The sequence below is a fragment of the Ambystoma mexicanum genome, chromosome 2q (genome assembly GCF_040938575.1).
Source record: "Ambystoma mexicanum isolate Mex_15411 chromosome 2q, UKY_AmexF1_1, whole genome shotgun sequence".
Lineage (NCBI taxonomy): Eukaryota > Metazoa > Chordata > Amphibia > Caudata > Ambystomatidae > Ambystoma > Ambystoma mexicanum.
Genome location: NC_090924.1, coordinates 58,916,996 through 58,932,581, shown reverse-complemented (window position 1 = coordinate 58,932,581; position 15,586 = coordinate 58,916,996). Strand labels below are relative to the sequence as shown.

At 43.6% G+C, this 15,586-nt stretch overlaps 1 protein-coding gene across 4 annotated transcripts in view; it reads left to right on the top strand.

Annotated features, from left to right (window-relative positions):
• DNAJA3 (DnaJ heat shock protein family (Hsp40) member A3) overlaps window positions 1-15,586 on the top strand; it is a 743,272-nt gene that overhangs the window by 109,137 nt on the left and 618,549 nt on the right. For all 4 annotated transcript variants that reach the window (XM_069646819.1, XM_069646822.1, XM_069646821.1 and 1 more), the window contains exon 2: window positions 4,609-4,748. In XM_069646819.1, coding sequence (XP_069502920.1) covers window positions 4,609-4,748 — 140 coding nt within the window. The remainder of the gene's footprint in view (window positions 1-4,608; window positions 4,749-15,586) is intronic.

The window sequence follows — 15,586 nt, the reverse complement described above, 5'->3', positions numbered from 1 at the left end:
CGCTCATGACCCTTCTCACATCACACCTCCTTCTAACGCTGCTCGCTAATCTATGCACAGCATGTGATCTAAGCAGATGCCACAAGCCTCAGAAGGGATTCATTACTCACCGTAATCGTATTTCTGATGCTTGTATCTGCTTAGATTCACATGCGCCCGCCCTTCCTCCCCTCTGAGAGAAGGCGCATGGATGCTTGTAGTCTTTCTATCTTATCTGCTTGGATACTCTGTACTCGCGCTACTCCTCATGCTACCTCATGTCAGAAAAAATACAATCCCAGGGTCCTACAGGCGTGAGGGATCATGGGTACTGGGGACGTCACACTAGGGATAGTATTACTGGCATGCCAGAGTTCGACGCCCCTTTTCGTGTTTCGAAAAACAAACTGTAATACTCTGCAGCTTCCACTAGATGTCGGCCTATACACAGCATGTGAATCTAAGCCGATGCAAGCATCAGAAATACGATTACGTTGAGTAATGTACCCCATATCTATCTCGCAGTGTGAGGAAATGTCTGAGAGGAAGATATTCTAAACATAGGACTACAGAAACTGCAAAGCGTAAGAATATTTTTGAAGAGCTACAAGAATTTATCCAAAAGATTAACCAAGGAGATTATATGATGAAATGTCCATCACAAAGAAAATCTATAAATACAGAGACTATCAAAGGAACTGAAGAGACCATGCAAAAACCAGACATTCCCTTGGTTTATTTGAGTTGGTTAAATATAGCGGTAGGGTCAGATAGAGAAGGTTTGGATGGAAGACATTTTTACTTTGGACTTTGTGATTAAGACTAGAGCCTTTCAGTTTCTGAGGATGTAAGGTGGACCAGATTTTCTATATTGAACATGGTCCCTTGCGGGTGGATGATGCTTTCTGGGGAAGTTGTAGGCTGAGCTTTTTCCTCTTCCGGCCCCTCATGTGGTGGGCTGGTCCCCTGCTCCGGCAGGTCATTGAACCCTTTTTCTGGTTCCTTCACTGGGGTCGTCAGACTGAACCCCTTCCACCTCTTGTCCATTTTCTTCTCATCCTCTGCTGTCCCCTGGCCTTTCGGGTTCGGGGGACCTGACCAGGGCACACTATGGCAAAGTAAATTGCAAAAATGAATTCAAAGTACGCACGATTCAAGAATGTACACTTGTTTACTAATCAAGAACAATTAAAGAAAAATTGGTCAAGTTTTAAAACACTTCAATTGTTTGTACTTAAAGAAGGTATTGGTGTTTCATTCAAAGCAAAACGTTACACCACTTGTGCTACTTTTTTGTGTTTTAACAAAATGAATTGGTGCATGTTAAGTACACTTAAATGGCATTACGTAGTAACAATCATTACAAAAAGTCATAAGGACAGATATGTGGTGGAGAATTCTGCGCTGAGACAAGATGGTGTGACACTGCGTGTTTCCTCCTATTATACTACGACGCGTTTCGGGCAGTGGAGCCGTTCATCAGGTCAGTGATATCTGTGGTAATGCTTATTTCCTGTGAATTAAATTAATAGAGTATAAGTCATGAGGTTTGTTCTAGGGGGAGTGTGCACCTCTCCACACATTCTTCCTTTCTGTACCACCTCTGGGCTGCTGCCTCTGTCCGTGAGTCCGGACTGCTCCTGCGACACTTTGCCTATCTAGGCCTTTGCACTAAACAAAAAAGCGGTAAATGTAAAAACGACTTATCTGCTACTTGAGCATCGAAGGAAGAAGACTTTTGCACAGTTTATAGACTGACGAGACTGCGACTGGAGCTACAAGTCACATGTTTTCAGATTAATTGAGAATACTGTACCTGTGCAGTTTGGGAAATGTAGATTTTTTTTGTATTTATTTATTTTTTTGGGGGTTGATTGTGTTAAAGCGTTTGTACAACGCTTCTTGGACACTAATAAATCGAAACAGAAGCATAATGCTTGCCCCAGGTCTTGGGGAAAACCTTTAGAGTCTATGCTTTCTAGGTTTAATGCTGCAGGTGATCTGTAAGTTGAGTTGTTAGGCAGAAACCTGTGCAGTTCCCTTAGGGACCACTGCAAAAGACATAAGACTACAGGTGTTTGGCAGTAAACCCACTTGGTAGCAGTCTGTACCACACAGATTCACTCGGTAGCTGTGACTGAGCAGTCAGACTCCCCTCAAGAAAAGTTAGGCAGTACATAGAATATACACAATAGGTACAGAGATACAGTAGCACAAGCAAACACTGACCAGAGCTTTGGTGTAAAAGTATATATTTATTTATTTAAAGACACACTTGTAAATTACACTAGCATAAAGAGAAAGGTAAATTCAGCACACAGTCACTATTATATATATATATGTGTATATGACTTATTAGACACGTCTTAGTGAGAAACACCACTTATTTTCAGACAGAGGTGAGCGCTTAACATAAGATGGCAATCTAATAAGTTATAAAAAAGGGAGGGAAAAAGGCAGAGTTATGGAAGCACACAAATTTCAATACTTTTAAAAGAACCACAGTAAGGCAGTATAGGCAGAGTTCTACTGGAGAGCAAGGAAGTCAATTGCAAGGCCCACTCTTGGAGAGAGCAAGCAGAAGGGGGTCCAGGTTCACAGTGGGTTATGCCCAAAGAGTCTTGTAGATAGTGTGCACACAAAGGATGAAATTAAAGTCAGGAAAAGTTAGCAAGGTTGTCCCAGGCGAGCAAGTCGAGGCTTTACTGTCACCCCGAACGTTCTGTCGCAGGGGAAGCCAGACGGGACACAGTACCTTAAGTGTGAAGGAAGCTCCAGCGGGGGCAGTTGTTCCTGGCAGCGGGTGCAAGTCGGTGTTTCGTCCAGAGGAAGAGGAGGTCTCGCCGTGGAGGAAAGATGAAGGTCGTTGCACTGCCAGGGAAGAAACCAGCCGCGGAGTTCTTCGGTTAAAAGGTACTACCCTTCTCTTCGCGGTAGTGGTAAACCGTGGTGTTCCGGTTGCTGGGGTGCTTGGCACGGCGGCCACGAGATGCTCCAGGAAGGTGAAAAGAAGGCAAAACTGGTTATCCCCACCAGTCAAAGAAAGAAGACTCTCCGGACTGGAGATCTCCTCTGTCGTCGGGAAAAGTGGTGAGACGGTTCAGCAGGGCTCCACCGGTGGTGGTGTCGTCGTTGCAGGTCGGCTCAGCTTCTCATTCCTCGGGTCCTTGGGTCCTGTGGCGACTTCTGAAGTTCCAGTCCCCAAAGCCCTGCTTTTATGCAGCAAACCCCCATTCATCAATCCTAGCTGTCAATCAAACATGCTAAGTGGTGAGCCGGCCAGATCACCACTTGGGCCAATCACACGAGTGCGACTTGAGTTGCCAAGGCAACTCAGTCCAGGGTGCCTAAACCCCCTCCCACACACCCTGTGGTACCCAGACAGAGTGACACCACTTTGGAGGCTTCTGTGGAGAAGCCCGCCAAAAAGTGGAACAAAGGGCTTGACTTGGGTTGGAGTCGCAGAAGAGAACACAAACGCCATTTTAGAATCGAGTTCTGGCAAAAAATACCAACCAGCGAATTAATATTAAATAAATAAACGGCGGTATGTTCGAGGCTATAAGAATTAAATAATTAAAGTTGGTAGCCTCGAACAATGGGAAAATCCCATAGAGATATATTCGCGGTCGAATATAAAAAGTAGTATCCACTGCCACCAGCCAAACTCGAACAGGGGGGACGGAGACGTGCCCCCTCGACTAACAGACCCCGGGGCAATCGAATTGCCCCGACCAGTACGTCCACAATATGATGGTTTGTACTGGTTTCTGTTCATAATTTGGAACTAGTAAAGCCAATGGTGACTTTACATGCCCTGGGAGACAGTAGTCAGTCCCAGGGTATGGAGTTCTGTTTGGGGGTCGCTACGACACCCATGGGTTACGGCACGGAGGGTGCGTGTAACCCACATCTAAAACACATGAGACCCTCTGGAGTAAAAGACCTCATAGCCCATAAAACACATGGAAAGACAAAGGAACACCTCAAATCATGTCTAAGAGTGGGAGTAAAAGAGTCTCACTCTTAGCAGGAGAAAAAAATAAACCCCAAAAATCCAGCAAAGCTGCTGGGGGACTCACTACGTTTGGGAAATTAGCCTTTACAGAGAATTCTCCCTAACATGAGTGCTGGCTCTTCTCGTTATTCGACATGCCGTGAAGATTTCTGTATTCTATCCGGATTCATTATGAAATTGGAATTTAAATGGGTCTAAAGAAAATGTATGTCCTGTTTTTTTTCTTTTTTTTTTTTTTAAGTTTCCTGGAAGTCCTTTTTTCATTTTCGTGGCTTTTGAGGTTGGATTTAAAGTCATATTGAGGCCCTTAAAATTTAGGGCAATCTATAGCTGCTAATTCCAACCTCCATGTTCGGAGAGGTGAAGAAAACCTTTGCATCAAGTACCTGAACAGCAGTCAATGTAGTATCTCGAAAGGATAGACTGCTCCCACAAAGCTCCAGCACTCACTAACGTTTTTCGTGTTTCAAGAGTTCAATTAACTCCATCTTGCCTGTTCCACATTGCTTTCCCAACTTCCTTAATGGGTGTGCAGTCCTCAATATATTATTGGTCTAGTTAGGAATTCTGGCACCATTCCTAATTTTTGTCTTTCTTTATTTCTCTTTTAGGAAGTTGTCTCTGCAATTCACGTTTGGCTGCAGCATCATTTCATACTAGTTCTGCCTCCGGTGCAAAAGCTGATTTTTATGAGATTTTGGGTGTCCCCCGCGCTGCCAGCCAGAAGGAGATAAAAAAAGCCTACTACCAGGTATGTGCTACACGAAAAAGTGCCTCTGTCCTTCGTTGAATGAACAGTATTCTAAGGCTTCTGGAAAGTTGGATTGGGCTGTATTTATTTTTTAACCACCTTAACATGAGCGAAGCCGATTGGTGTTGTGGAATGTGGTTACAGATGGTTGATTAGGACTTTATACTGCCTTGTTATGTGACTGCATTTCCCTTAAAAAAATGTTCTGAGTCCCTGTGGTGACTTTGTGACTGTCTTATGGCCAGCCACTTGTTAATCAGTGCAGACTGGGCATTGATGAGTACATTGGCGCCCTTTTACCAGTAGGTTTTTCCTAGGGTTTTCTCAGACAAATTCATCGATCTTACACTCTATTGCTTTTCAATAATGGTTTAAATCTCTTGTGAAACACATGTGCTGTAATTTTTTTAACACAATACACCTAAACATATGGCCCCAATAATAAAATGCAAGGAAGAAAACATGGTGATTTGCCCTGAGTCTCAGGCTCTCGGCAAAGACAGGCTTGTGCTACTTCATAGGCTTTGAATTTGCCGGTTCCTCCTAATGTGCGGATGACCTGATGAGTCGCTGATCCTTCTTTTAGCCCAGCCATTCATCCAGTTTTGCTGTAATTTGTGCCCTTGAGTGACTGTAGTTTATTGTTCAGGAAGAATATGCTAAGGACTAGTATAGTGTAAACCTGTACAACCTTTTTTCTTTTATTCCCGATTGGACAGGGAGAGCCAACAAGCACTGGAGATGAGCGTGTCTCAATTATTTCACATTTGTGGTACTTTCCAAAGAAAAGTAATTTCACATCAGCTTTTTTTTCTGGAAAACCTTTGTCCGTGTGGCTAAATTTGCTCTGCTGTTGCTTTTTATGAGGTAGATAGGCTGGCTAGTGGACTTAATGCAAGCAGGTTGAGAGTGGTAAGGCTTTGCAAAGAGACCTTTGTTCTCACAGATTTTATTATTCATGCATACTTGAAAGAGGACATAGTCTATGTCCCTGCTGGGTTCCCTGTGCAATATGTCTCTGTAGAGATCTGTGCTAAACAGCCTGTAAAGCTGGTACTGGTGTCAAGTCAGTTTAAGTTCGCCATCTGCTGAAGTAGTACAAACCTATGTTACCATCCTCTAAATCAGTGGTATTGAATTTGTTTTAATGTTGAGCCCCATTTCGAGTAAAAATATAGTTGCTGAACCCTCCTCTACCCCCAGATGCTATATCTGCTTAGATTTTCTATTAAAAGCAGTCGCCGTACTCAAGATCCTCGTGCGACCCCGGATATCCTTGGGAGGACCTTAGGAACGGTTTGAAGACCACTGTTCTAAATGCATCCAGCTGCTGCAGTGGGTGATGGACAGTTCCGGTCTCCAGTCCCTGTACATGCATTGCAGCTGTTGCAGACCACTATGGAAGCATGGCCTTTCTCCAGTGATGGTGAAATGTCTGCCTCAGGGAAGACCGCAAGAAAGAGTGAAGCTTGGGAGCTTTTTTGTATACCACCTATGGTGTATTGCGTGGAAAGACGAACCTGTGGCACGCCTGAAAGGTTGCACCAGAAGTTAATACTATTCCAGCAGTAAGTGTGACTGAGTAGTTTGGCTTCTTTCCTAGGAAGGCTAGACACAGGTAAATGAGCCTCAAGTCCTAGGAAATCCAAAAATTCTATTGCTAATAACTTGCGACTTGCATGACGGATTTGGATGTCATTATTCCAACCAAGTTGGGAAAGATTAGGTAAAATATGAAAAAGCTATTAAAGCAAAACTCCCATTCATTTTCCCATAGGGAAGTAAAGTCCACATTTTGTAAAGTGCAAAAGACTGATGAGAAACAACCTGGGCACAAAGCATTGACTTAATTTCCAGGACATGGTGTGGGGTACATCCGTGCAGTTATTTTTAGAATAGTTGACTGGGAAGGGGGTGCTCCCCACTTCCCAAAAAAGCTTCATCGCCAATGGTGCTTTGCATTTCCGAGAAGCCTTTCTGCTGCAAAGCCACCTTTTTTTATTTTTTGCTCGATGCAAGTGGTTACCGGGGGAATGCGAAAACAAAAACGCTCAAAAATCTAGTGGAGGAGGAAAAAGGATGCAGTTGCATCAGGCTAGAGGTGGCAAGCGGCAAAGAGGATACCATGTGAAATTGTGGAGTTGGGGGTGGTCCGAGAAGTCAATTTGAAGGTTTTCAGATTATCTGGGGTCTACTGGGGAATCTTGCAAGCATGGGTATCTCGTTATTCTAGGGGAGGAAGAATAGCTCTGGGGCAACACGGATTGTCTTGGAAGTGAGACAACGCAGTACAACACAGGTTCGAATCCCGATCTCGCACTTGGAAACCATTTGCTGGTATTAAGCGTGTTTATAAAAGAAAAATTATGATTAAATCTGTAGTTTGTTGCCAATAACGGGGGAACCTGTGGGAATTTTAAGAGTGGGGAAGGACATTTTACACCTACAGTGATCACATCTACTAGGCAGGGGGCAATGGGTCTTTGGGGACCACTAGCATTGGCCCTTGCCCATGACCAGTGGCACAAAGAAACATATTGGTACAACAAGTACAGTGGCTACGTCTGAAGGCGGTGCCTGGCGGTCCCCAAAAAAGTCTATTGGTGCAACAGTGCCCATGGCTAGTGGTCCCCAAAGAAACTACAGTATAACGGAACCCTTGAAATTCAGTGAACAGATTAAATGCAACAAACCCTTTAAATTCAGCACTCTCATTTGAAGCAAGCCCACCTTAACTTTGCACCCCCTGTTGTGAGCATAGGGCCACAATTATTGCCATCACAGATGACATAAACGAAGAAATGTTTAATACAAGTAGAAATGTTTAATAGTGTTATAAAAATAGTCATTGTTCATACTTTTATCATTCTTCATACTCTTATCATTCTTCTTACTGTAATAACATTACATGATCACATTTTCTTTCTAGATGACAAGTTTAAAAAAAATATAAGAAAGTTTGTGCCTGTGTACATTGTAATGATATAGAATCTGTGCATTTGAAGTTGGTTTAATGTACAAATAAAATCAGTTACTTCTGCAGAATTGTATTTATAGAAAAGAAATGAAGACTGGAAAGTAAATATTCAATTCTAGACATAGCAATTGTATTGCTAATATTCTTAGTCATTCCTTTTGAAAATAAATTATACATTTTTATTCAAATAGAACAAAATGCTTTCCAAAGTACTTAAATGCATATTTACTATTCTTCATTGTAATAATACCTGTATGTACTTGCAATAGTATACTGTAGTTTTACATTTAAAGAAACCAGAGCAGCCTACAATGTACGAAGTATGAAATATGTACATTTATGATATGTAACTAATGTGAAGGCATCATGGTCCAAGCAAGACAGACTACAGATTCACCTTTCTTAACAAAAATACTTCATTTTAAATGTATGGGTGGAGTAATGCCTAACTTGCCCTATGGAAAGGTGGGTTTTCCCTACCTAAAGAAACAAAGGACAGTCTGTGAGTAGGTTCAACTTAAGTCTGTGCCCAAAACCTATACTTGCTCCCACAACTAAGATCTACAACGTGTAGGGTTGTCTGCACCAAAAGAAACAACGTTCTGAGCTTCTTCCAGCTCTTGCTCGTTTCAACTTCCCCCTTCACCAAGTTCAAAAAGGCTTGGGTCGGGGGGTGGGGAGGGTTCCCTTCCCCAAGTGCAACACAATTCCAGGATATTGCAGGGATCCCTTCCCCAAGTTCAACACAGTTCAAGTCTCTTGACTTTCAACACTATTTCCAGTTTCACTTTATAATCATTTAGACTCTTAACAGTTTGAACAGATGCTTTCTTTCACTTCAGCACTTATAGCACATAGCCTTTGTCTCTTGGCTTCTCTTGACTCTTTACCAAGTCAGGCTACTCCGTCTTGGTCCACCCATTTACAGGTCACACAACCGATAACCTTTGTAACTTTGTGACGCTTTTGGTTTTTTCCTTGACCAACACAAGTTTCCCACCTTGTGCATGTATCAGTACTTAACATGTGCCTTGGTTTTCTCCTTGGCAGTCTTTTTGCTTTGCCACAACGTTTATTCACTTTATTCTGTGCTGTATATCCTCATGCACCACCTTGCTTTCACATTGTCCATTCAGGTTAAGCAACTCGTCTTTCACACTGGCTTTTCGCTTAGTTCATAAGTATTCATTTACAGGCTTGAACTTTGTTCATCAATGCTTCTTAGCGGTTTGCACTACTTTCACAATATCACATCCTTCGCTTTCCACTTGCTCTGTAATTTCACATTGTTTCCATATCTTCTCTTTAGTTTGGTATTCAATATGTTGTATTTCACCAAATACTTGCCAACTTGCTCAGGATTCAGTTTTGTCTCATTTGATTTCCAACCCCCATTCCTAGAAGTTTGTTTTTATCGCTAACAACAAATGTCCAGTTCTTGTCCCTAGAGCACCCAGTACGAGTGTTCCTTGTCTCGCACTCCCCGGGGCTTGGCTGCTCCTCTGGGCATCTTCCTTCGGTTCTCCGGCTTCCACTTCACTCATGGGTACGCGCCAGGAGCTCGAGCGAGCGATGCTCGCCACCTGTGAACTTTACAGCAGAGGCCCATGGCACTTTGGAGTCTTCTTTGTTCCCAAGCTTCTCGCAGCCTGTTCGGGTCATAGTGCCTCTCACCCGTCTGCAATGCACAGCGTGCTCTCCACTGGCCCCTCTCCACCCTGCTCTTTGCCTTGCAGCTGCAACCTTCTCACCAGGCAGGTTCTCCCTTCCACGCTGCTGGGCCCTCCTTTTAAGCACCTGTGGCCTTTCAATGGGTTGCGAGTGCGAGTACTTTGCCTTACCACAATTGTACCAATTAACGGGACCTGCCTGACTGTCCATAGCCATCTTCTTCTTCTCAGTACCACAGTGGTGAAATTGAAAGTGTGCATCACTCATAGTTGTCTCTTCCTCACCCCAGTCATAAAGGCATACGATTGTGGGGCAGTGGGTGTGTGTGGAAGGGATATAGACTTTCAATACCCTACGAAGGCAGGGGGAGGGTAGGATGAATTGTCATACGGGAAAGGGGGATAGCATCTCTCACCGGAAGACATCCTCTCCCCACTTCCTGAGGTCCCTCCTCCCAGGTGAACCTCCCTCGCATATCCACCCCCTAGGGTCAGAATCCAAAAGCAAGAAATCTCAAACAAACTCTATGCCCATCGCATTTTACACAAGATTTATCAAAACAAGGACAAACACAATTATGGTCAACAGAGAAATCAGTAGGATTTTAGTGTGGACAATGTAACTATTGCAAATTTGCAGAAAATGGCAAAAAATCTATAACTTTACCCAATGGAAAAACGCATAATATAATGGACCTCATGAACTGCAACACGAGCAACATAGTATATACCATCATCTGTATATGCAATAAACAATACATAGGCAGCACAACAAGACCGCTTAAAATAAGGATTGCTGAACATTTACGCACAATCAGGAACAAAGACAATAGATACCCACTGGGAAAACACTTTGTAATGGAACACTATGAAGAGAGTATGGATGCGATAAGATACTTTGGCATTGAACAAGTCCAGATGGGACAGAGAGGTGGCAATAAAGAAAAGAAACTTCGGCAACATGAAGCAAAATGGATTTGTTTAATGGACTGTTGCAACAAAGGTCTGAACACCGATACGGAAATGGGACACTTTTTGTAAAATATGTAAAATATGTCTAAACAAATTGCAAAAAATGTAAAAAAATGCAAAATATGTCAATTTATAATTCCTAGTGATAACTTACAAACCGATTTCTCCAGAAGGTATAGACAGTTCCCTATGTTCGATTCAATGTAAACCGGCAGAGACTAAGTTTTCTCCTCCGGAACTAATACAACGTTTTCTCCCGATCCAAAATGGCAGTTGGAACAACTACGCGACACACGGTGCATAGTGACGTCAGTTTGCGTCCACGGCGAGGTGACGTGATCATGTCATGACGCCATGGACTCACCATATAAAGCAGCGGTTCTCGAGGGGTGCAGCGGACAATCGTATCCGATGCATACCCTCGAAAGCGACCGCTAAGATAATCTAAGACCAAAGAACACTTCCAGGTAAGCCCAATAACAGCAACCTAGCATATTTTAAATGGCAGAACTTATTTTAGTTAAAGAAGTTACTTTTCAACTGTAATAGGCAAACAGCCACGCTAAGATCAACTACACATTTAAAAATTATATTTTTTTTGTAGATTGTTCAGAAAACTTTGGATATAGACAACAAATTTGTGTTAAAAAATCAGACGATGAAGGAAATTGATGTAATATCAGAAGCTAGCACTAACAAGGGAATCCCAATATATGTAAGTAGGTACCGTATATAAATAAACTTGAGTAGGGCGAACCTGATGATGATCTGCTCTATAAAGCATTGATTTGCTGCTTTTTTTCTTTGTTCCTTTTTTCTCTTTAGCTCCAACCAGCATAACTATACGTTAAAAATCCCTCCTGAAGACCCTTGCCAACACAAGCAAGGTGAAACACGTGTAGAGGGTGAACGTTATAACCCTCACAACTGAGAAACAATGTATTGAATCAACTGTGTAATCAATCAAACAACATTTATATTTGGAGCGCAAAAGTGGAAGTCTGGTATCTTTCCAAGGAATTCATTCATGACATGGGCAGCCGCAATGTCCCAAGCTCCACATGCAGCAAACAAATAGCACAATATCAGTGCAGTGACCTCTCACAAAACAGCATCAAGGTAGCTCGCAGCAGCTGTTCAGGCTGAACGCACTCTCAGAATCCAAAAGCAATGGCCTTTCCCTGGCCACCAGAGAGGAAGATCCAGGTGGAGTAGATGGAAGGATGCACTCGGGTTTCTCGCACTAAGAGTACTAGTATGTCAAAATGTAATGAATCAAACAATTTATATTTGTGATTTCATGTTTGATGTAATTGATGTTATTGTGGTCTTATGCTGCGCCAAGTTATGGTGGACTTGCTTCAAATGCTAGTGCTGAATTTCAAGGGTTTTGTTGCATTAAATCTGATCACCTTAACTCTCTCTCAACAAAGGTTTCTTCACTAAGGGAAAAACATATGACACAACCTTTGATATGGCACAGCTAAATTGTGCAGATTTAACGCACCAAAACCCTTGAAATTCTGCAGATGTGCGAAGTCATGACCAGCTTAACTCTGTGCGCTCCCATTGATGTCCTCAATATTGCCATTTTGAATGTCATTGCGAATCCCTTCTCTTATAATGTTATATGCTCATGGGCTTTGCAACTGGAAAGCGCCGAGTAAAGCTGGTCATGACTTCCACATCTGCTGAATTTCAAGGATTTTATTCCCTATCTTGGGAGTACTTTCCTCACTAGGAACTTCACAGCTGATTTTGCATCATTCCTTGCACAGGGCCCCGCCTCAAGCCAACGCGAAAATGGACAGACCACTACGATTGGGTACATGTAAGAGGCATATCTTTCTTGCATGTCAACATAATCGATATGCAAGTGCCGGAAGGGCCCTTCTGGGCGTTGTATTGTTCCTCGCAAAGTTTTTAAAGTATGGCTAGACAAACTGTTTGCAAACCATAAGATTTCCTATGAACTCATTAACTCGCTCATGCACGTTTTGAACGTTCCATCCCTCACTCGGCTATGCTTTCTTTGGATGCATGGGTGGGGAATGTAGCTGTTCAAAAGCTACGTTTAACAATTTTCTGGGCATTGCAGGCTTCCCTGTGATTTTCTGCTTCCAAATCAGGTCCGTTGGTGACTGTGAACAGCCACTTTTTATCTACAGTTCTTTTTAATCTTTTAGATCCTCCCTGTAATTCTAATATGTGTACTATGGGGCTTGTGTTAAAATGTTCTTCCTTTTCTTCCTCCCCACTCTTCTAGCTTTCTGCTGCGACGAGTGGCACCTTTTCCCCTTCTCCGGGGTATCGGAGCTCCCTCTCCCTCTGGTAAATATGTTGGTGCTTATGATGCTCTGTCAGCCATTTTGTCCCCATTGATATTCTGTTTTGTTTTCCTTTGTAGGCGGCGCATTTTATTATCGCCACCTCTACTGGAGCTTTTAGGGCCTCAATTCTTTTAGTAGTTCCACATGGTGTACGGGGGACCCATCACTTTTGAATCCCCTCCTTTCCCATTGTGCAAGTCCTGAATGAATATTGACGTGACATGGGCAGAGCCGAAAGGTTGTTTGCTGCATGCCCTTCCATCATTTTTAGTGCTGATATCGCCACCAATTCTGCTGCCTGTGCTGCATAATGCAAAGGTAGTCGCTGCTGAGATTCTTATTACATATTTCCCGTTTATGCAGCACTCTACTGCTGCACCAGTAGGTCTCCTTGATGACCTGTCACTATAGACCATGTCTACTCGTGCTATTTCTTCCTCTTTTTACCTGTACGTTCCCTTCCATCCTTTCCATGTGTGCTGCACAATCATGTATGTAATCCCCTTCCTGTATTGGTTCTGCAAGGTAGATTGCTGGGTTTACACTTCGGCACCTTACCACCTCTCTGGCTGGTTTGATTAATATGACCTCCTATCCCGATGCTCTTTGAGTAGTTGGTATACTTATTTATTTCTCAAGAATGGCAAATGAGTGTTCCACGCACAATACTATGGGACACCCCATGGTAATTGGTGCCTTCTCAATTGCAAACGCCGCAGCCGCAAGCGATTACTCGCAAGGGAAGTGTCCTTGCATTACTGGGTCTAGGCTTCCACTGTAGTAAGCTAGTGGTGGATGTCCCTGCAGCTTCTTTTGTGTGAGGACAGCCACCACTGAGCCATCTGAATGTAACAACAAATAGAATTTTTTGCTGTAATTTGGGGTAGCTAACACTGGTGGATGTGCCAGCGCGTCTTTTAGTTCTGTGAAACTGCCATTCATTTCAGATGTCCATTTTATGTCCCTCTTTTTTGTGCTTGCTTAAGGCCCGGCAGTAGGGGTTTAGTAAATGTGGCATAATCAAATACCCATGCTCAGCAATAATTGCATCGATGTAGAAACCTCCATCTCTTTCACCGTTCGTGGGCGGGTGGTGGAATGAATGGCTTGTGTCCTTTCAGGTGTAATTCTATGCCCTTCAATGGATATTATTTGCCCCAGGTACACCTCTTCTAGGCAATATTGTAATTTTGCTTTATCCACCTGGTACCCTTTCTCTGCAAGTAGTGACAAAACGTGTACCGAGTCTGTTCTACACTCTTCTTCTCTTTCAATGCATATTAGCAGATCGTCAACATATTGAATATCAGTGCTTGATGTTTGCACATTGCATAGATCCATTTGGATCTTCATTTAGGGGGCGCAAATCCTGGATGAAACACCATGGCCTGCCCTTTGATTTCTTTATCAGAGAGATGGCTGTTACAGGTTGTTGTATGAATTATCCATTGCTGCCATAATGCATGCAAAGTGGAGTATATCCCTTAATCTGCTTCGGTCAGTGGGAATTGTGTTGCCCGGGGCTACAGTTTTATTTTTACTGCCCAAATCCCTTTCAGTACCCCGACATCAAGAGGTCCCTTGGTCTACAACTCAACCCACACCCTTTTGGGATCTCCCTCTGTGTTTATTTTTCTTCACTAATTATGTCAAAATGGGCACCATGTTTTTCCAATATCTGAACTGAGCAAGGTATCTGTATGTGGGACACCATCTCCCCTTCCTTCTCATCGGCCTACAACTGTTCGTCCGATACTCCTGTAATTGTCAAGGTGGGATCAATGCACAGCACTGTTCGCCACTCCATCTCTTCCACACAGAATCGCCATGCTTTTTGCGCATTACTGCTTCTTCCACCTGTAACACCATTGTTTACCCCTTCAATCATCATCATTCAGGCACTCTGGTCTGAATAAGAATTCCGAAGCCAGTCTGAGCACCTTCCCTTGTATTCTCGGGACTCATCCTAGCAGAGCTACAATACCATACAGGAAAATGCTGTGGTATAGTGGCTGTGATTGCAAAAGAGCTGCTACCCGGGCATAGTAAATGCAGGGCATGGAGCACACCACCCTTTCTCTTTGGATGATCTGGTTTCTTTCAGTTTGCTGAGCGTGTCTCGCCCCAAGATATTGAGGGGTGTCTCTTTGGAGTGTACAGAAGGGAGCTACGAGGTGTTGTCCCTATGGTAAATCTTTTGTTACTGGACCAGTGACCACCGCCCCATAAAATCCCTGCGTATCGATCACTTTGTTAAATAACGGGAATTCCCCCACCCTGATGCAGGACATGGTTGCTCCTGTATCTGAGAAATGAGAACTCTCTTGGTCATGTTTTCACTGCCACCTCAGGTTCCTCTTCGGGGCTGTCAGTTACTACTTGGGCTTTCTGTGGGCCGCCTATTGCTGTTATTCAGCGGGAAGGGGAAAGGGTCTCCCCATTCCCCCACCTTGCTGACACCCATGTAATGGGGCACCATGTTTTCCCCTAGCACCACTGTGGTTCCACCTGCTACTGCCGGTAGCTCAACCATCGCTGGGACCGTTGCCCCGTTGTCCTTCCTTGGGGCTGCACACCTCCCTGCTGTGTTGGCACCTGCGCTGGTTGTATCTGCCCTGGAGGATACTACATCTGCTGCCACTGGAGCCCCCTGCTGGTGCGCTACCTGAATAGCCTGTCTCTGTTGCATAAATGGGCAGGTGCGTGCCACATATCCCATGCTCTGACATATGTAGCATGGTCCGAAAACCCTGAATCCTGTTAGTCGATTAGCCTCCCCTTCCCCCGTTGTGAAAACCCTCTTATAAGGAAGCATCCCCCAATGCATGTAATTCCCTTGTGGAGGTGTTCAGCATTGTGGTTCATACTGCAGCTGCATGTACCCTCCTT